The sequence below is a fragment of the Anser brachyrhynchus genome (genome assembly GCF_964034855.1).
Source record: "Anser brachyrhynchus genome assembly, chromosome: 3".
Taxonomy (NCBI): domain Eukaryota; kingdom Metazoa; phylum Chordata; class Aves; order Anseriformes; family Anatidae; genus Anser; species Anser brachyrhynchus.
This window is the reverse complement of record NC_137696.1, coordinates 101,723,431-101,745,779: the sequence shown is the minus strand read 5'-3', so window position 1 is coordinate 101,745,779 and position 22,349 is coordinate 101,723,431. Positions and strand designations below refer to the sequence as shown.

The following is a 22,349-nucleotide window of genomic DNA, read 5'->3' as shown; positions in this document are numbered from 1 at the left end:
ATAGTTGCATTCTTTAAATGTTGGAAGGGGGGTGGTAGTACAGTAAGCCTGCCGACTGCCTTGCTAAACAAATTTGCTTTTTTTCCTTGTCTGTTATCCATTTATGTGAAGCTTCCCAACATTAAGCTCTGTCAGAGGAAGGGCAAATATGACAAGGAATGCGTGGCCACCCATTTTCTAAAGGCAAGAACACAGATATGCTGGAGGTAGATAGAAGGCACAGCGGTGAGAATGCTTGCAGACACTGGGAACCTCTTCTGTGTTAGTGCTCCCACCATTGTAACCACCAGAGGAGCTTCACTAGCTTTGGCAGCGATGGGAATTTTTTTAGAAGACAAAGGCTTAGGAGTTTAGTCATCTTCCTGTATCTAGACTCAAATATTTTCAAAAGCATTTTTCATCACATGACTAGGAGTCAGAGAGGAGGTCGGATGTCATTTAACACTGTTATGTGTGTATTTTTATCAGAATTCAAATAAAGACATGAAACAGTAGGAAAACCCATAAATACTTTAAATTCTTATTATTTCATAATGTAAAAACTCTTTTAAATACTTGATTCCAAAGTCATTTTTTGTGGCTAAACCAATGAGGCTTTTTCGGTAGTTATTTCATAAAAGAATACACTACTTTCAAGGAAACCGAGGAGAAAATTCCATTAGCCTGTCATGAAGTCCTTCTTTCCATGTATCTGGATTATCCAAAACAGTCTGATTTTTCTCAATGCTTCTTTAAAATCATGTTCTGTATAACTCTGTAAATATTTCATTTTACTTGCATTTGCACTCTTTAGTTTGAACTCTTTTAAAAATCCAGGCCACATAATTGTTGTTGTTGTTGATATGGGAGATTTCTAGAATCAAGTTTCTACTTCAAATATCAGTGATGTCATATTTCTGCTGGTGTATTACTTTCAAATTTTAGTCTCACTGATGCCTGCAAAATTATGTGTATACTCAGTTTTTCAAGTGTACTAATAAATTGTTACTTAAAATGGTTCCAGAAAATGTTAAGCATTGAAGAAAAATAGCCTTGAGGAACCTTAAGTCAAGTTACAGTAATATGAATCTGACCCTTTTTGATCATGTCTTTCTAGTTAGATTATACATTAAAACAGCTCCACTTCTAGGGATCTATGCATTCAGTGGTTTTGCCTTAGAATCCAGTGTTTGTTTCTTTCTTAGTGTTGGGAAGTCAGAATCTACATACATATGCCTATACCTGAAGTCAGATCCTTCTTTAATAAAAAATGAACCCTTGGAGGTAAAAAGGAGTCATTTTAACAGATAAATCCTCTAAATTAGGATTTTGGTAGCTGTGGAAAGCAAAAAGTCCCCTTTCAAAATGTAAGAACTGTTAGTCTGTAAAAGGGAAATGAAAAAAAATATCTGACAAGAAGGGCTTTTATTTTTAAAATAAAAAGAACCTAAGTCTGCGTTTCCAAATTTCCAGAGTTTAGGCAAGCAGAAGCATTTCAGAACAATAATTTAAAAATTCCTGTTTGCAGGTCATATTTTTGCCAAGGCTTTAGCACTTTTGAGGCAGATGCTCAATCTAATACAGTTAAAAGACAAATAGCAAAGCAATCCTTGCATGTGTTATTGTTAACCATAATCTCATTATATGGGTGAACAATCAGTTTGGCTTTCTAGTGTCTTGGTTAGGATTTTGTTGTCTGAGCAACATGTTGCAAAGGGTTCTTTGGGATGGCAGGGGGGTAGGGAAGATTGATTAGGGGTAGAGAGATGGAATTCATTTTCCGCTCCTGTCTCTCTACTCTCCCTAAAATGAGCTAGCTTTCTGGTTTACCTGTATTCATTCTTTATGAAATAAATACTGCATTTGTAGGTCATCACTTGGAGCTATAAAAATACCAGACCTACAAATGAACGTTTCCTTTATATACTAATTATTGATTATTGGGTTATTTCCTTTGTATTCTAATACAGCTTAAAAATTATTTGACTTTACATGCTGTTGTACCAGCAAAAATAAGTTCCTAGACACTCAGAACTTATAGGCTTTGTTCTTCAGGGAATCCACATAAGCAAGATCACTCCAACATTGTTAGAGCAGGAGAACCATAATAATTTTTAGCTTCATGCTGACCTACAAAGAGGATACTAGTTAATAATAAATAGTTAGCATGTATTCTTTCTTTGGATTAAACATTTATTTCTTCTTCATCCAGTGTGACCAAACTTTCAAAACACTATCTGTTTGTTCACTCCATTCAGTCTATGCAGCTGGTGAACTACAATGTGCAACAGAAATTTCAAAATCTGGTATAGACCAAGGAGATATGCGAGATTCTGAAGGCTTTTATATAGATAAAATATTAACATTTTCACCAAAGTTAGATACTGCTCCGTGAAGACTGAGAGCAATTAATGTGTGTCTCCCTAAAGAGGCTAGACACATGGGGATTAAACAGTTTGAGTCCAAATTAACTTTAGAGTTGAAGCTGGAGAACTGGACGTGATCACGGACATCTTGTAAAATAACTTTACTATAAATGAACTTCTGTCAAAAGAAAATTACGGGAGATCTCCAGAATGCTTTTCATCTCCTTCAATACCATAGCCATGTATTATGACATTTTTATAAAAATCAAGGATATGGCCTCACCTGGCATGTAATGTACATCCACGGTTAGAAGGCATGTTGAAAAAGCAAGGCATGTTCACAGAAAAACAAACGATCAATGAGGCATCTTGGGTATCAGAGAGCTACCATATGAGAAAGCATTGAAAATATGTATATATTTTTTTTATTTATTTAGAAAAAGGCCTACAATAGAAATAAAGGAGGCAATGAATAGTTCAGTGAAGAAAGACTGATCGATCTTTGATTCTTTCCACTGCATTAAAAAGAACAAAATATCTCAGAAAATAACTGTGGGTATTAAACCTCATTCTCCAAGGTTTGCTACAGATAGTGGTCAAAATGAGAATCTGAGCAAGGTCATATCTGCAAACAGGATTACAGAATTGCATGACTTCTTTGAAAATGTTATCACTGAGTTATTCCAAAACCTACTACTAGAAAAAGAGTTAATTCTGGGCTTAAAGGTAAGGTAAACATTTTAAGATAGGCTTAGGCAATTCCCCACAGCTGTAAGGTTGTTCTGATTAGAGTACACAAAAACTGTGATTACAGTTCAAGGCATCTGGTGGTTCTGGTTGCCAGATTTTTATACCCCTTATAATTGTGCTTGCAACCTTAGAAAGCAGTTTTGTTTAGATACACAGATCTGCAGTTTCGTAATTTATCTTACTTGAATATCTTCAAGTATAAGCCTAACTCTGAACTTTGTATCATCTGCTCTTTTTTCAAATAATATATCATTCATGTGATGCATTCTAAGTTGTTGAAGTATTCTCTTGACTCCAATTTAAGAGTTTGTCTTCAAATCTATTTTTCAACTGAAAAATGCTAAATAGACAATTTAGGGCATATGGTAATAGTGCTTTCTAATATGAAATATGAACATGAAAAGGGATTTATTTTAAAATTTATAGCCGGTTTCATGATCTGGCTCCTTTCTCCTAATTTAGAGCAATGTGAAGCATCAAAATGATATGGATCTATTAAGTGTCTTTGTAGCTTTTTGTGTTTTTCCCCCCCTAAAAATCCTACGAAGCATACCTGCATAAACCCCTCTGTTCTTTTCTTTGTATTCAATAATCCTCTTCCACTTCTGTGCATTCTCTGCTTGTACATATCATAAAAATATTTTTTCCTGACCTGAATAAAGATATGCACTCATCTCTCTTAGTTTATAATTCCTTTGTGTCATAAACTGCGAAACTGTAGAAAATAGGAATTCTTAACACGTACATTTCTTTTGCTTTTTGTTCGTTCTGCGTGTGGTTTTTGGTTGTTTGTGTGTGTTTGCTTGCTTTAGAGGCAGGTGCTTACTTTCATCTTCTAAGATGAATACAAGAGTTACTTTCATCCAAGATGCCTATCCTCTTCCCCTGATCTTAGCGAGAGCAAAACATTTGCATACTCTCAGAAAGTGAGGCCGTTGTGTTCCCTTGAAAGTGGGTACAAGAATATTTTGATACAGGCTCTGGTTAAGGTAGCTATGACTGAATTTCACCAATATTAAGGATTTGCAGCCATTTGGAAGAGTGCATTTTTTTGTGCTCACTTCTTTGTAGAGTGCTCTTCATCAGCTCCTGCCAAGCAATCTCTTTTATTTATAAGCATTGTTGAACACTCAGAATTTCTGAGCAGGGGAGGATAGCCGGGGTCATTTACAAGAAGGGCACAGGAATGAAGTGCTCCAGTTCATGTCCAAGAGTTCAGTAGCTTGGTATTTTGGTTTGTGCAGCATGTCTGTCTTCTCAAAATTTTGCTCCAATTCTGAAGATGCAACAGGGATTATTTGTCAGATTTCTCCTTTGTCACATGATTACTTTGGGGAGATAAATTTTAATCTCTTGTTAATTCAATGAAAACTTGAATATAAGACTTTGGTCTTAATATATGTTAACCTTCATTACATTATGATTATTTTGGACAAAATAGTTGTCAAAACCTAATAGCTGACTCTTAATGAGGCATCTTCAGAAATTCAAAGAATCTTCTCATAAGAAAAGTGTAGAGAGAGAGAGAAATATATCTTAGTGCCTAATTTGAAAGGAGAAATTGTTAGTTAGTTGGCATCAGTTTTGGGCCTCTCACTTCAAGAAAGACATCGAGGTGCTGGAGTGTGTCCAGAGAAGGGCTACAAAGCTGTTGAAGGGCTTGGAACTATGAGGAGCGGCTGAAGGAACTGGGCTTTTTTAGTCTGGAGAAGAGGAGGCTCAGGGGAGACCTTAGTGCTCTCTACAACTACCTGAAAGGAAGGTGTGGGGAGCCAGGGATCACCCTCTTCTCCCAGATAACCAGCGATAGGACTAGAGGGAATGGCCTCAAGTTGTGGCAGGGGAGGTTCAGGTTGGAAATTAGGAGACATTTCTTCTCAGAAAGAGCAGTCAGGCATTGGGACGGGTTGTCCAGGGAAGTGGTGGAGTCACCGTCCCTGGGGGTGTTCAAGGAAAGGTTGGACCTGGTGCTTAGGGACATGGTTTAGTGGGTGACATTGGTGGTAGGGAGATGGTTGGATCAGATGATCTTGGAGGTCTTTTCCAACCTTAATGACTCTGTGATTCTATGATCTCCAGAATGTAGTAATTGTGGAGAATGTAGTATTGTAATGTGGTGAAGGGACAATGGGTGGAGTGTGTGTAAATTTTCCACCTTTGTTGGTGTTGTGATAATGTTATGTTGATTTTGGTGTGAGGAATTCTTTTTTTTGATGTAAATGAAACTTGTGAAGATTGTGTGATGGGCATATATTTGCATAATTCCTAGCATTTCAGTGATTGCTCATGGGAATTTTTCATGAAAAAATCTAATTTTTGTGTAATTTTTGCTTAAATTATATGAAATGAAAGCACAGAGGGAAAATGACACATCTTTCCAAATGTGCTTAAACAGCAAAAACAGGTGGGAAAATTTAAAAAAAAAAAAAAAAAAAAGAATTTAGTAACATAGTTATGGTGATGCATTTTTAAAAAGACAAAATTCTCTAAGGATTTCAATTTCAGATTGTCATGCTTTTTCAGTACTTCAAATCATACAAAATCATAAAATTTGATTTAAAACTTTAGCAAAGTTGCCAAAAGATGTGTTGGAGCCCATTCCAAAACATTACTTTTATAACCAAGATTGTCATCTTTTTTTTTTTCTCCTTAAATCAAGTTTTAAACTGGCAAGAAAGAAAAGACAACACGTAGAGTATGTGTTAACAGCAATTTGTTTTCAAACTATTGGCAGAGATGTTATAAATTGTTTATGACGGCAATGGTTTGCCAATTTGTATTTAAATGAAGAGCCTTCCTCACTGCTGTTATACAGTTTGTGTCCATGTTAAAGAATCATTTTCCAAAGAACCAGCAAATTATTGGTGCATTTTGTAGACACTTTAACTTACCCTTTTTTTCATTTAAAGTTGTAAAGGAGGTCTTGCTTTTGCTCTTTCCTGCCAGATGGTTAGTGTATACTAATTAAACTCTCGTGTTCCTGGTAGAAATTACATAGCTATATGAATACATCCTTCCCTTCTTTGCCAAATGCTACCCCATATAAACAGTAAAAATAATACTGGCTGCTAGTTTCATTTTATATAATTTGTCAGTTATTAGAGCAAACAATCTTTCCAAAGAAAGTTTGGTGATTTCTTTTTAATATTTATAATCTGATTCTGTCAACTGTAGCATTCATTTTCAGAAAGAGTGGTAATATTAGTCATGACTTTCTACATAATGCTGTGTCCCGTGGAAGAAGTACATAGATGGCTGGAGCAGCATTATCCTTTTCATCCATCCCTAAGATCATTAGAAACTATCAAGATCTTTTTTCCTTGAATCAAATATAGATTACTAGACTAAGCAGTTTACTACTTCCAGGGACTTATCTGTAAGACTGAGAAAATTCCCAAAGCACATTTTTAGGCTTTTTTAAAGCCTGTCTACTGAAATGCAAAGATAATCTTTACTTTTATAATAAAGCATCCTTTCTAATACTATACTGGCTGGGAGAAATAGCAAAGAGGTCAAATTTATCTGTAGTCATACCCCTATAGCCCTGTATTTAAATCAGGAAATTTATTGCATGAAAAATGTCATTAGCCTCGTGAACTCAGCAACTGCTTTGTGTGATACACGAAGCTCAGCTGCGTTTGGTAGAGTTCATTCTATCTAACAGCTGATTGCTGGCCAAATGGAGAGGTCATATGCTTCCATGCCCCAAGCACATGTTCCTGCTCTCTTTCTTGAAGTGTCTCTCACGTATGTCACTGGACTTTTGACTAAGCCCAGATGCACTAACCTAAGGGGGAAAAAAAAAAAAAAAAGGAGGGGAAGGAGTGGACCATCAATTACAGCAAGGCATTTTTTAAATGTGCATTGAAGCTACAGTGTTTGACATATATTCAGTTGTCAAAAGCTTGTTAAGTTGCTCTTACATTCCTAGTAAAAATTTCTTGTGCTTTCACAACATACTTTGTGAGTTTAGACCAGGAGAATTTAATTGGCCCTTCCAATACCTGTAGTCATCACGCTGAGATTTTGGACCCTAAGATATTTAGTCTACAGACAAAAGTGAACAAGATGGAAAATGAATTTAAGGCAGCCATTTCTGTTCTAATGACAGGGCAAAATAAGGAAAATGCTGATAAGTCTCCTCAGTTCTTTTTCTGAATACTTGTTCAAAGTATAGAGGATACCTTCCTACTTTTCATACTCTAGATGTCATGAGTTACCTTTAACCCAGCCATACTTTGTCTTAGTTGCCTGCTCATGTTTCAGAGTGGCAGTGTTCTTTGGATTCTGGCCATGTCTGGTTTCTTCATAAGTGATCTGAAGCAGAATTTAGCCCATAGTTTGAAACATTTTTTTCAGACTCTAAATATGCAACTGTCACTTTTTAGAAGCTCATCCATGTATACTTAAATTTCTGAATCACAGATACATTTCTGTATATAAAGACAAAATACAAGTCTTTCATCAAAGACTTTTCAACAGACTTCACTTTCAATAAAAATATTAAATATACAAATTGCTTATTTGTAGTATAGTTGAAGTTTACACACTAGAAAAGGTGTACTTGGGATAAGATTCTTTGGATAGGATCTTTTTGGATCCTGTTGAACGTGGATAACAGTGAAATGTAAGATAGACTCTCTAGAGAGAAGAAAACAGTATAATTAAATGTGAACACAGCAGCTTCATCGTAGCAGTTCACAGAGGCAATAAGAAGCTGTTATACATATATATGCCTCACATACTGCTTAATGTGCACGCATGTAATGAATGGAGCTGGGATCTCCATGTATGTATATATTTATCTTTCCATATCACTGCAATGTATTGGTGTTATGAAGACAATACTATTAAAATTCCAATTTTGCAGATAGTTTTTTTCTCTTTTAAATAGCTTTTCATACTTGTTCATACTAGGCTACCAAAACTGCTTAAAGTTAGGGAAAAACAAATGAAGGAAGGAAGGAAAGAAAGAAGGAAGGAAGGAAGAATAACTACCCCTTCCAAGATTCATTTATCTTGACAGACCTAAGGGAACAGATTTTAAAAGTCATTGCATCAATCCCCATCAACCAGACCTTCAATTATTTTAAATTAGCTTCCATTAAAATCATATATTTTCCTATGTCTTTTGAAAGTCAGTAATCAGTTTCAGAAGCCTATAACTTTTAGAAGAAAATAGTACACTGCAGAAGTGATTATGTCTGGAAAAGAGACATTTAAATTGCTTTTTTTTTTCCCTAGGGCAGGAAGTCCCTATGGACTATGTGCTGTTTCTCAAGGGAGGGAAAAAAAAATCTTTTGGGAATGTATATGGGAATGCTTGAGATGTCTCTACAGCATTAGCTTTTTACACGCTTCATCGAGCATGTCTGCCTGTCCAGACCTCCAGCTAAGAATTTTCTCTTATCTCATTTTCCTGTCAGCAAACAAAAGGTGAAAGTAACATCATAAATGAATACTAGCTGAAAGTGAGCTGTGATTTATTAGAAAATATTCAAGTTAAAATTGTGTAATAAAATACTGAAGGTTTAAATTCCAACTCTAAGAATAGTAAATAAAGAATTTGAAGTAAATTATACGCAGGAGATGATTCAGTTAATGCCATTTATGAACTAAGTTAAAGCTTACTAACTTATTCTCATGTCTAATTACATCTCAATTAGAGTAAGATGATTTTCTAGCAGAAGAAAAAAAATCCCTGCCTTCATTGGGAATAATCTTCTTGAATAAAAAATAAATATTTCATTAATATTGCTTGAAACTAAATGCATGAAAAGCCTCTATTGTCTGTACAAATATTTATAAAGAATTACTTTCATTGTGTGTTCTTGACTAAAAGTATTTTGTTCCTAACACTGGCATCATCATACTTTCTATGTATTTTGAACTAACTACAAAAGTTACAGTCAAAGCTATGACAGAAAAAAAGCAAAACAGGGAAAGGGAAGAGGCTTTGAGATCTGAAACTATCCCAAAGGCAAACTCACAGTTTAGCTCCCATGGTTCCAGCCTCTGAGCTTGTTTTGTATATATGGTAGCTCTCTACTGCTCACCGAACTGAAGATAACGTGTTTTCAGGTGGCTTGTCACTTGGAGGGTGACATAAGCTCTTCGTTCTACATGTGATGCATTACACCTTACATGGCACACAGATGTTCATTTTTAAGAGACGTAAATGAAAGGCAAATGAAAAATATTCTTGTGTTTTCAGAAATATTGTTAGTAGAAACTACATGTTCATCTTCAGAAATCTTTTAGTAGTCTAAGTTCCTGTATGGGCAGGGAAATAATTTTAAGTAAGATTTAACAACTGTATCTTCAGACCTAAAATCAATTATTTGGTGATTAAGCATTCTCATTAAGAGTTACAGATATTCGTTAAGGCAGTAATCTAATATTCCGAACTGCTGTTGTTCAAGATTACAGCGAAGTGGTATTTCTCTTAGAAATCAGGGAAGGAATTCATAAAGTTCCCATTAGTCTAAAAATAAAGAATAAATAAATAAATAGTCTGAGTCATGAATGGCATTTTGCCGAAGTTCAGTAGCACTGAAGCCAGGAAGACAAAAAGCCAGTGATGCTTCTGCCATTCACTGAAATGAATATAAATATTCCTCGTTATGTGTAACAAGCCACAAACCTTCAGAAACAGGATTCCTTATTTATGAACAGCTTAAGAAATATTGCCAATCGTTAATTTTTTGAAATACTAAGTTATAGCATTGAGCTAGAATTTCACAAATTGAATATTCAAACCTTTTGGAGACAAGCCTACATGCTTTCAGTTGCATTTTGTACTTCCATGCTACCATCAGTGAATCGGGACTTTTTCAGACTGGTATAAAAATGAAATTCTGCCTTAGAAAGCACACTTGAATAAACACAGGTGCTATCCCAGATCTAAAGTAATCCTTTCCCATTTGAGGATTTTCTTCCATTCCACTGAGCTACAGGCAGCTGAAATAAACTTACTGTCAGGTATGCTGTTGGGGGTACTTATGATATTTCTCATGAAAGGCAGTAGCTATGTAGCCTTATATACTTTAGATTTTTTTAGTCAATTTTTATCTGGCATAAACTTTTCATGAAATATTTTTAAAATATTTTTTCTCTCAATTTACGATTTCAAGTTTGTTATAAATTCCTCTTTAAATAGGACAGCCTATTTTACAGAACACCTCGTGAAATCTATGATTTGCAACAGCAAATAATAGCGCAATTTTCTGAAGAAACAATGAAGCATATTTCTCTTTTTCAAAGTATGCTATCAGGAAAGTGAAAGAGAGCTAGGCATTCACAGCTCATTCTCAGCATTGCTTTCTAGGGAAGCAGTCATCTTGCATTCCACTTCCAACCAGAAGGAAGAATGATTCGGAGTTCAAGGATCAAACTAGTTAGGAAGCCGTGGAACACAATTAGTCCCTTTTGTAAGCTATAAAACTGGGTGTCTCCTGTTTCCAAGCTGTGTTCACAGAGCATCTTTCAGCATGAAAAATCATTAGGTTTTTTTTGTAAACTTCGCAGATAAAGGAAACTGAAAGCATTTTGAGTAGTTCTTAAACTTTGCATCATACTAGTTTCCAAATATAGTTTAAGTCTTTTAGAAGACTTTTTGAAGAAGAAGAAGCCTCAATGATGATGCTACTAAGAGAGAATTGGTCATCTGAGCTGAAGACATGCCAATTTTTCAATGTTCAAGACTCTGAGGCAGCACACAGGTCAGCTGCTGATTTCAGTTTTGGAGGATATAATTTCTCTACTAAGATATCACAAACTGATTTTTCTGTACATTTCCAAAAAGAAAAATTTCCTCTCACATGCTGTAGTTCTTTCTGTAAGCCATGCTGCATCTTTCTCTCCATTGTTTCCAACTCCGATAAGCTAGATAGACAAGGGGAGGTGATGTGTCTGACAAATTTGCCAAATTTCATCACCAGTCTGAAAATACCTTGCTTGGCAGACCAGAGCTGTCAAAGGATTTCCCTGAGGTTTCTAAAATACTGGACAGGGGAAGCAGGACCCAAAACCAAAATGGACTTGACTGACTACAGAAAACACTAAGTTCTGCCTTAAGTAAAGGAAGCTCAGGTGTTCATCTCTGCTTAGTAGAAAAACTGAACATCTTGGTATGTTCTCATCAAATGGTACTTGTTTATTTCCCATTGTTGTTCTGTTAGCACAGTTAAAAGTCTTTAAAGCAAAAGCTTCTGAGGAATTCCATGCTTGAAAGATAAAACAGGAAGCTGTGTTAAGAGTAGACAAGCACAAATATTTGGAAATAAGATCAGCACATATAGGCAGCATACTGCAGAAACAAAATGTAGTGTGTGATACAGATGCTTGAGAAAAAAATATTTTAAATTATGTAATCCTATTTTTATTTATTTATTTATTGCCTCAATAGCTAGGCTTATCTACCCAAAAGCAGGCAGTGTAGTGTATTGGAACAGCACCAAGAAGAAAAGCCTCTCCATCCATTGCTTCCAAAACTTCCTCTTTATCTCTGGTGTCCCACAGAGCAGTCAATTAGTGATGGAAAGTCACCTCTTGAGCTGAGTTCCAGTCAGTGCTCCTGAAAGCCTAAAGCCAGACAGCTGCATCTTGGTGCCTTTCTATGAAAACCAGAAACAGGAGCCAGATCCTCTCAAAACAAACAAAGCTATTGGTATTGATTAAAATAGAAGAGGAGGAACTCTCAGCAGAAATGGCTGCGAACCAAAGCTATGCACTTAGGATGGGTATTTTAGGAGAGGAAGCCGTCTGTCAAGATCTGATGGGATGGTCCACTCAGATGGTCCACTTTTAAATGCACTTTCAAGAGATTCTCTTGGATGCAAGACTCTACTCTGAAGATGAGTAACCAGATCTAGCAATAGAAAAAGTACAAGGCTGTTGACACTGCATGCCGCCAGCAAGAAATAAATAAATAAATAAATAAATAAATAAAAGAGGTCTGTCTTAATACCCAGGAGATTATGCATGTAGGTTGGGGTCAAAAAGAAAATTCAACAACTAAAGAATCCAAAACTGAGCCAAAAGAATCCAAAACTGAGAACAAGGGACATAGCAAAAAGGGAATTCAAACTGGACAGCCAGGAAGAAGATGAATGGTCTTAAAGAAGGCAAAAAGAGAAAAAGAAAAAAAAAAAGAAAAAGGAACTTAAAATGGATTTGTCAGGGTTGTGAAAGAAAACTAAGACTTCAAAAAGACAACGAGCTGTAAAAGAGGGTTGGAAGACTGATCTTGAAGCTGGCTAAGGGCAGGAGTTGTCTTATGGTCGTCAAGTTTAAACAACACGGTGAAGTTGTAAGGAAACATACTGAGGAAAATGGTGAGTGTGAAGGACTTGACTGGATTAGCCTCTTAGGAAGCATGAAGCATTTTGCCTTTTGAGACAAATGAATTTATAGATACATCAAATGAAATCTCAGTTTCACTAAGTCAGTGGTAACTTTTCTACTTGCGTAGAGTGGAGCTAGGATTTTTTATGCTGTCCTCAGAACTTTTTTAAGATAATGAAATTTACCGTAAGGAAGAAGGAGATCTCATGACATGGATATGTTTTCTCTAGATACAAATACCTGGAGGTGTTCAAGGCCAGGTTGAGTGGACCTTTGAGCAACAAGGTCTATTGGGAGGTGTCCCTGCCCATGACAGGGGGGTTGGAACTGGATGATCCTAAAAGTCCCTTCCAGTCCAAGCCATTCTATAATTCTACTATATCAAACTTGAAAGTGACAGAATATATATATAATATGTATATACATATATATATATATATAAAGTTATTACTAAATTATATTTAAACATTCTCTGTAGCTAGTAAACTGCAGTTTAACTGTTTTTTCCATATAGTCAGAATCCTTTTTTGTATGTGATAAGCCTTCAGCAGGGGTCAGATTGTTTATATTTGTTGCAGTTTATAGCACTTCTAAGGGTTAGGTTACTAGTCTTGGGGCTTACCCTCTTGTTACTTGTACTTTGCTTCATTTTTCACAAGACATTCCCAATAAGACTCCAGTAGCAGTCACATCAGCTTGGGTCTTGTTTGATTGACTAATTTAAATATATATGTATATATTATTTACTATTGCTTTATAGGTAATCATTATATGAGACAGAAAGTCTAGCATCAGGATGGAAGTTAGACATTAAGTGAAAAATGCAAGAATAATTAATATGGTCAAAGTTCAGACCTCATCCAAGGAAGTTTCATTTTTTTCAAGTCAATTCCTTAAAACCATAAAAATGTAAGATTTTTTTCTGGTTTCACTCATTCACTTAAGCTGTCTTTTGCCTACTTCATCCACTTCTTTAGAGTTATATTAAGAAAATGAAACTTGCTGTTCCTTTGAACATTTGAATTACCCTGTTTAAAGAAAGGCTTTCTGAAAAGAAAAGCAAAACCATGGAAATTTTTTTCCATTACATCTTTACCAGAAAATTTCTGTTAATATTAAACTGGTTGAATGGATAGGTTATCTGTTAATGCAATATAAAAGAGAATGTTAAGTATCTCTGCCATAGTTACATATATTTCAGTCTTGATCTGCAGCTTTTGTGATATTGGATTGTTGACTTTTTCACGACTGAGATAAGATTGTCAGTTGACGGCCAATGGAAGCGAAAAAATAGGCTATTACTTCTTGACTGGTTGGGACATTCTCTTTAAGGAGCTGCTTTATATTTCACTTTGAAACTGTGGATTTGAACTAGGATCTTGTAGGTAGTTTACACCTTGCAAATGGACAAGGGGAATGAAAATTGTTTCTGAAAACAAACAAACAAAAAAAAAACAACCAAGTATACACAACGTAGTGTTGGAGTCAAAGGAAAGGACCTAAAGGAAGTACGTGAAGTATCTTGGTACGATCCATACAAGTTCTTCAGAGGAAGACAGAACTAAAATGTTTTTTTAGGTGGCAGCTATAAAAATTAAAACACTCAGCTTACTCATATGCCTCAGGGTAAGACTATACATCAGGTCATATGATGAAACTAGTGCCTCCGGTACACTGACGTCACGTAACACCTATGGGGGTTGGGGAGCTGCTGGTGGGGTAAGGGCTGTCACTATTGCCCAGGAAATGGCCTTTCCACTGAGCTGGGTGTCTCCCCATTCCTACACCCTGACAGAATGGAACAAAAGAGGTTTTTTGTTTCCAGGATTACAGGTGTCAGGTGCAGGCCTGAATCAAAAAGAAAGCAGAGCGATGAAGCTGGTATAGTGTACTAGAGATTTAAGGTTCCTAATATATTCCTAAAGGTACAATTTTTCTTTATCCAAATATGAGAACCTTAGTTTTTCTCCCTATCAAAAGTCCTATTAGATGGAGTGCTAATTAAACATCAAACATTTGCCTAGTGTGTTTTCATGTATTTTAGACAATTTATTCAAAAAGCATACAAAATATTGTTTCTGAAATAGCTCAAATGATGTCAGTTGTGTAACTGATTATGCTGTCCCACAACAGAATTCTCTAACATGTTAATTTTGAAAAAGCTGAATTATTCCTGTCATCATGTATGTTTTGAACACCTTTTGAAATGCATGTAGCCATTTTTAGTACCTCGGTAGTTACAACATTAATAGGTACTACAGAGTCTAAAATGGAATGCCTCTTCAAGAATTTCAGTTCCTAACATTGAGACAGTTGTGATCTATCCAGCAAAACCTTTTTTTTTTTTCTTCTTTTTTTTTTTTTCCCCCTCCTGGAAACTTAAATAATAAGATATTGTAGCCAGCTGTTGAACAAAATTGTCTGTTAAGTCCTAGGCTGTTTTACCACAAGACATTGATTTTAATCACTGACCAGCATCGATGATAGAAAGTTGATATGTTGTTCCCCAGATGGCAAAAGTACACTATATAGTTTTCTTTTTTTATGCTCTGACATGGTGCTGGAGTCCTGAATACAAATACAAAGCTGAAAGATTATTTTACCCTACAGTATTAAAAAGATATTGAACAAAGGTTAGACAGTATATGCTGCTGGGGTTTAACAGGAATCCCTAGAGGCAGATGGACTGCAAAGAAAGTTAATGGCATGTAAGAACTGTGAAGTATTCACTCATTTAGAGAGGAGAATGGTTCTCTCCTTACAGCTTCTGTGAATAATGTTATTCTGTGAAGGACACTATATTTCCATACTTTTACTAACAAAGAGAGGAGTTAATGGAGAGAAGGTTGTGTAATCTGTCAGCTTCTCTTTTTTAGCAGCAAGACCTTGTTGTGACCTCAGTAGGCTCTTGAAAGATTATTAGATAAAGTGATAAAGGTTGGTATGGGCAGTATAAAGACACTAGAAAAGTTCCTGTAGTTCCTCTGTCTCCTTCCAGACTAAGCCATAAACTGCTGGAAGTTGGAATGAGAACAGACAGCCATCTCCCGGTCATGCAAATTGCAGGATACATTTGCTGAGCTTTGTAAATAGCATCTTAATTTTAGGGTTAACCTGTTGCACAGACAGATGAAAACTAATAGGATTTTCAGTAATTATTTGACCTGGAAAATGTAGTAAGCATTAAAAAATAAAAAAAAAAAAAAGGCATTTAAAGAGTAGTAATGTATTTTCCTAGGAAGCTTGAAAACTGACACAGTGAGTGTTTGCAGAACTATTTAGGTGTTAGATTTTTTATACAAAATATGGATCTGGATTTTGTAACTTGAAGAATTCTTTAACATTTCCTCTGAGCTCAGTTTGCCTGGAATAAACTTAGATTCACCAAACAGTATTTGAGTTGTTCCTAGAGAATAAATATGATTCTTTTTTCCTCTACCCCATTTCCTAGAGATACATCTGTTAAAGGAAATGAAATGATCACAGTATTTCCAGTTGTAAAGTGCTTTTTCAGGTTTTGTGTGTGTGTGAGGTTATTTGGTTTAATTTGTTCCACTGTGGAATGTGCCATATCTCTAAGGCATTTCTGGGTATTAAATTACTGTGCCATACCTCTTTTCTTTTTTTTTCCTTTTTCCAGATGCTCAGCCCTGTGAAATTATCTGATCTTTTCTATTATTTTTTCACCTGTAATTAATATTTGGTTAGTCTGAGAAATTCAAATAATATCATGACAGAAAAAAAAAAATCTGTGCTTATTTCTGAAGGTTCTTACTCAGTCCCATAGGAACCCTCCTTTTCTTGAAGATTATATACATATTTATAGTCCTCTGACAAATTATTTTCTCAATAGTTTAGCTCTTATTACCACTGAGAGATTTACTAGGTTGCATTTGGACTGCCAACATATTTTCTCTGTGTGACATCCTTGTTTCATATACTAGTATATGCATGAAATATTTTTTTGTTCAAGAGCCATCTTCCCTCATTTTCCCTAAGTGCTTAAGAAAATCTGCAGTACTGGTATCCTTAAGATTCCCATCAGTAAGTCTCTTACTAGATGCCAGAACACTTTTTTTTTTTTTCCAAATTGCAACTTGCATCTTTTGTTCCATTCTGTCAGGATGTGGGAAGGGGGAGATACCAAACTCCAAGGAAAGGCTGTCAGTCCAGATTCAACTCTTGTTCCTAAGCTGTTTTAACAAATGGGATGCATAATGTTTATCTATATATTTTGTACCATATTTGTAGCATATTCCATGCTTCTACTTTCCACTTATTGTCTCTTGATTCTGGGGTTTACAAACTTTAGTGCCAGCATTGCATGCCAGGGTGAGGGCTGTGCAGCATGCTGGCTTTTACAACTTCTTCAGAAATGCTGGTAAGTCTTCAACTTTTCCACTCCTCTTTCTCTTCCAGGCTGAAAAGACTGACTGAACTTACTCTAGGAAGCTACTTATGATGATATCCTTATCATAAACTAATGATGACTATCATTTGAGTCATCTGACAAAACTCTGGGTTTGCTAAGCTCCAGAGAAGCATCAGAGAGTGACACCTTTCTCCCTGTAGACCTTAATCTAAGGTCTGAGAGTGTATCTTCTAAATCAGTTAGCAGCACTCTGCATGTCAAGCCCTATAATGGTATTGCTGCAGAAAGAGTCTTTGCTCCCCATCCTGGCTTTCAGCTGGAGCTGTATAAAATCCCATGAAACAATAGATGCAAGAGGGGGTTCTTGCATTAAAGTATGTAAGAGGTTGTTAAGTAACTAGTGATTTACTGAGTTACCTTGGTTTACTGTCAAAAGTATTGTAAATAGACTAATGAAAAATGTGGTATATTTTCAAAAATGCAAATACTGTAGTATGAAAAGGACAGCCCACTACAGCCATTGAAAACTTCATATTTTGAAAGTTAAGAAATAGTTATCTGTGTCTGTTAGGCAAAATTCAATGTATTCTAAGGAATACATATGTGATAGTTTGTTTCTTCTTATTAGGAACCAAAAAAAATGGTATTGGTTGTTTTCCTTGGCAGATTGCAGGAGAAGCATGTTATTGAATTAATTCATAATCAACAACAAATAAGGTGCAGTAACAAGATAATTGTCTGTAAAAAAAAACACCATTCTGGAATTCAGTCTCTCAGCAAAAGTTTCTAAGACGTTCTAAGGGTTATGCTGTTATGTGTTGCAGTGTATTTATGTTAAGTGGGTACGCAAACACAAAGGACTGCAAACTGTCAACTCAAGCATCTCCAGGCTAATTTCCTATATGTGCACTTGAAGGAAAAGAAAAGAAAAAAAGAAAAAAAAAAAGGGCATTTATTGTTAATAATTAATGGAGAAAGTCTCCCAGTTTGCTGTTCGGACCAGTCAAAGATGATAACTTTGTGATCATATTAATAACAAGCAGAGCATTTGAAAGTACATTTTGAATGCTACTAAGAGACTGGTTCAGTAAAACAGGCATCTGTCTACCATATTTTTTTCTGATCACATCTTGGAGATGATGAGCTCTCAAATTCAATTTTATCTTGTAGGTGTGTACAAGAAAATCTCTTGCTCTTCTTTGTTGGGTTTGTACTGTTTCATGCCTGTTCCATCAATTTGGAATTTGTGGAGTGACAGAAATATTATTTGCAACAATTTTAAGCACATGCAAAAGTATCGTTTTGAGTCTTTTTACGAGAATTTACCTATTGGAGATATAAAAATAAACTGCAGAGTCAAATCATCTAGACAAGCTTGGAAACTTTATCCAATAACACGTATTAATCTCAAAGTAAAACGGTATTTTCTTTTTGGTCATGCCAGTACTCTTTTGCTTAGCAAATACATAGTTGATAGACAGAAACAAGCACTTTTCACATTTAAGTGAAAACAGATGCATTACTTAAGAAAGGAATGCAGCCCTTGATTCAGAGTCAGAATCATCTCTTGCGTATTTCAAAATCCAGCGCTGTACAATATATTTGTCCTTGTCCATTGCATGCAGATGTTTCTGGATGGTGCATGTCAGAATATTTTTTCATATTTGAGATGTGAACTTCTGTACCTTAATGTCTTAAGCCACCACTGTATACTGTATCTTGAGTGTTATAATAATTATAACCATTTGTTGGTACTTATTCATAAAATATTATGCATATCCACTCCCATACATCTTAAAACATCTGAATTTGTTTCCTCTAGAGAAGAAACATGTTTCAAAATGACAAAGGGTTTTTAGCTTCCAGGATAAGGAAAAACAAATCTCAGTTCAGAGATGCTACATCTCTATCAGCAAAGTGTTCCCCTCCTAGTCTGCTGGCATGGTTCAAGGTGAAGTTCTGGCTTTGGGTTTAATGTTGACTACTGACTTTTATTTTCTAGTCTTTTGACCTGCCGATAAACTAAAAAATAAATTACCCTATATGCCATACACTATCAACAATTTGTACATAAATTTTTTCAATTTTTTCTAATGGGAAAGACAAAACATGACCCATTTCTTTTACACTATTGCTTTGGACAGAGTCCTACCTCCTTGTAGTCTAAAGTAGGATCTAGTTTATGTACTAAGAAGTAAATTCAAGTCAGCATTCAGTTATTTCAATGGCCAAATATCTGAAAAAAAAATGCAGTTCCTGCAGTAGAATTGCCATGATCCAAATGGTAACATTGCCATTAATTTAGATAGATATTTTTAATTGTAGACCTTATGAGAATCACGTCTTCTAGAAAACCCAGTGTTTTTATATATAAAGAAATTCTCAAGGATAATACTCAACATGTATAACTACATTTAAAAGTTCCAGTCTCGTATCTGATCTGTATACCAACCTCCCATCCTCTCAAATTAACTGAAAATCTTATTAACGAGAGGCTTGTTCTCCCTGCCTATACACACACTTTAAGAAATATATATCTTACACATCTGCACAAATTGATCCCAAAGTAGGAAATGTCAAAGAAGAAAGTTAATTTCAGGCTTTTTATTGCACAGTTGATCTAGAGTTTTGGCCTTTGCTCTGCGGCATCGCTTACTGCTAAACACTGGATTAGGTGGAATAGTGGTTTGTTCTAGTATGTCATCCAAACGTTTAAACGTAATCTCCTTTTGAAAGACATTCCAATTTTATGTATGGTCTGTACGGTGATGGTGTAAGGCTTTAAAACTGTTTGGACAAAAAAAAAATGTTTTCATGAAGCAGCAACCAATTGAACTTGCAGCAGTGATAGAACAAAGTCTTCTGCTCTGTATGCAGGACCAGAGCAGAAAAGAACCTGGCCCTGCTTAACAAATTTTCTTCCCATTGTGTTTGTCCATTAACCAGATAAAGCGCACACTTCCCATGCTGTTCCATTCATACAGCCTAGAGTTCATTCAGAAACATAATGTTTCCTTTAGTTGATGGATTAAAGGCAGGATGGGGGGAGGAGTGTAAAAATCTTTTGGGATGTGCAACACTTCAGGAACAACTTTTAAATATTAATTCACACTAAAAAAGTGTCTTTTCCTTTTTTACGCAACTTCAAAATAAAACGGGTACTGCTTCTTAAACAAGCAAAATTATTTTTTTAAAAAAAGCAAGAGGTAAAGCAGGTTTTGTACAATTGCTGAGAAATTAGCATCAGATTATTTTTAAAAAACAATCTTATATTACACTTTCAGTATAGTACAAAAACTAAGTGAACAATTTTTTTTGGCAAGCCTCAACAAATCTGGTGTTATATTTTGGTAAGTTGAAATATGAACCCAGGAATGTGTATTAGTGATCTTAAGAAATAAAAACCCAGCAAGTAAACTCAATAAGCAACTTTAAAGGTTATTGTTTGCTTTCCATCTTCACTTAGTAGACCAGGTGTCACTAGCAAAGCAAATCTGAGGAAAAGCTACTTTTGTTGGAGCCTCTTTGTGAACAAAACAGATGACATAAAGAGCAGGTGTTAAAATAGTGAAAAAGGCAAACAGTAGTTATTTTACAGGATGTTTAGCTGCAGAACGGCTAGAAAAAAAAATCAGTCTATTCTAAAGCATCTTACTTGGAAATCTTTGCTCAAATAAAATCCTTCTCTGTCTTGTAAAATAGAATCTGCCTTTTGATCCCCCAAAGAATTGGTTGGATATACTTATCCTATTCCTCTTGTAGCTGACTTCCCAGAGCCTGACAGGAAAAAGCATAGTTTTTACTAAATAAGGATACTGGAATTTGCTTACTGCTTTCTGTTTACCTGATGTCACTTATGATACTGTGTTTGCCTACTTAAGTGGCATTTAGCACTGGAGCGTTGTGTGTGATTTTACTATTTATGTTAGGAAATTGCTTACCAGCTGGGGAGATTAGGCTGTTTTACTTTGTGTGTTTTTCATCCTGCACTGCACATCTGTTAATGTTGGTCTTAACATTACAATAGTGAGCACTGTAAATTAATAAATAGACAGATAAGCCCATATGTGGAGGGAAGTTTTGCCTGTGAGATTAAAAAAAAAAGAAAAAAAAAAAAAAAGACTACTGATCTGACATTTTACCCAACACTTAAAAATGTGGGTGTCTCCATTAAGCATCCTAAGCCCACAAAGACAAATTTAACTGCCCACACTTCAAGCTTCAAGTGTGTGCATTCTGGATTTAAGCCTTAAGGTTCATTTTCAGGTAGATGAAAGCACTATTGTTTCTGCTTTGAAGTGTGGCTTCTGTTTCTCACGCAAATTCGCTAGCAGGTTTCTTTGATTCTATCATGCTAATTGTGTACCTCTGTAAATGATGGGAGAAGTGAAACCTAATGCAAAATGTTTTTGTAATGAAGCAACCTTAGAATCAAAAAGTGGCTACTCATTGCAGATAATTATGAATTCTCTCCATTTGCAACAAATATTTCATTCTTCAATAAAGAAACCCTTTATGGCATCACTTGAACAATTGTTTCCAGTTCCTGTGTCAACTGCTCAGTTAAGCCCTCAAAATATTTACTGCTTAGAAGATAGTCATCTTGGTACAAGGCACAAATTTAGGATTATGATTTTATGATGCAATTAAACTATACTATTGCACCTTTTCAGGTGCCAGTCAAATAAAGTTTCATTAAATCAAAATATGGTGAATAGTGTAGCATTTAGGATCAAGTGAGTTCCTATAAAGATGTGGAATTCTGATCAGGTTTATTTTCTGGTAGTGTTAAGAATTTATGCAGTATGATTTTTTTCTGATGTTTCAGGTCTAATTATACACATGTTGCCACTTTGGCAATCAACGTCATTTTCCTTCAGATACAATGGAGTGCCATTACAGGAAGCTATGTGGCATCTAGAACACCTTTTCCAGAATATTTTTTTCCATGAATATTTTATACTTGAGTGGAAGTGTTACAGGATGAGAAGGATATCCGCCAATGATCTTTCTTGAAGTTCTGTCACTTCACCAGGCTAACTTCACTGCAAGCCAGACTTGCAGTCTTCGCTTTGAATTACAACACTTTGTCAGCGTGGCTTACATGTGCTAATTTCTCCATGCAAATTTCGAGATCATGTTTCAAATATATATTTTTAAGACCCGCCTCAGATAAAGGCATGTTCTATATTGTTTAAATAGAGATAAAATAGCCCCTGTCAGCTCATTATAAATTACTAGCTGGTTCTTTCATGTCAGAATTTTCAGACGTGCTTGCTGTCTGACTGCCTGTGTAATCAGTATGTGTCCAAGCAATTCAAATGCAATGACAAACTTTGAAGCACAAGCTCTGCAGAACAGTGAAGTTATCTGTTCCTTGCTAGTCTATAAAGTTGTGTTCTCAGACTGCGAAACAACTTGTGGAATAGAAAAGCAATTCAGAAAGCTAGTTTAGATCGTACGTTTTATGAACTTTAAAAAAATAAATAGGTAATGAGATATTATAAACGTAATTTTTAGGATAGAAATATTATCCT

General features: G+C 35.4%; 2 protein-coding genes across 7 annotated transcripts in view; one reads left to right on the top strand and one right to left on the bottom strand.

Moving 5' to 3' along the window:
• The window catches only part of MCPH1 (microcephalin 1), a 130,562-nt gene that overhangs the window by 70,496 nt on the left and 37,717 nt on the right, over nucleotides 1-22,349 (top strand). Inside the window, exon 13 of one of the 3 annotated variants that reach the window (XM_080584554.1) lies at nucleotides 112-22,345. The exons of the other annotated variants lie outside the window; for them this stretch is intronic. Within the exon in view, the coding sequence (XP_080440680.1) occupies nucleotides 112-210 (99 nt within the window). The 3' untranslated portion in view covers nucleotides 211-22,345. Of the gene's footprint in view, nucleotides 1-111; nucleotides 22,346-22,349 lie in introns of those variants that run through there. 3 annotated transcript variants of the gene reach the window in all.
• The window catches only part of ANGPT2 (angiopoietin 2), a 48,252-nt gene that overhangs the window by 21,711 nt on the left and 4,192 nt on the right, over nucleotides 1-22,349 (bottom strand). The gene's annotated exons all lie outside the window — the stretch shown is intronic.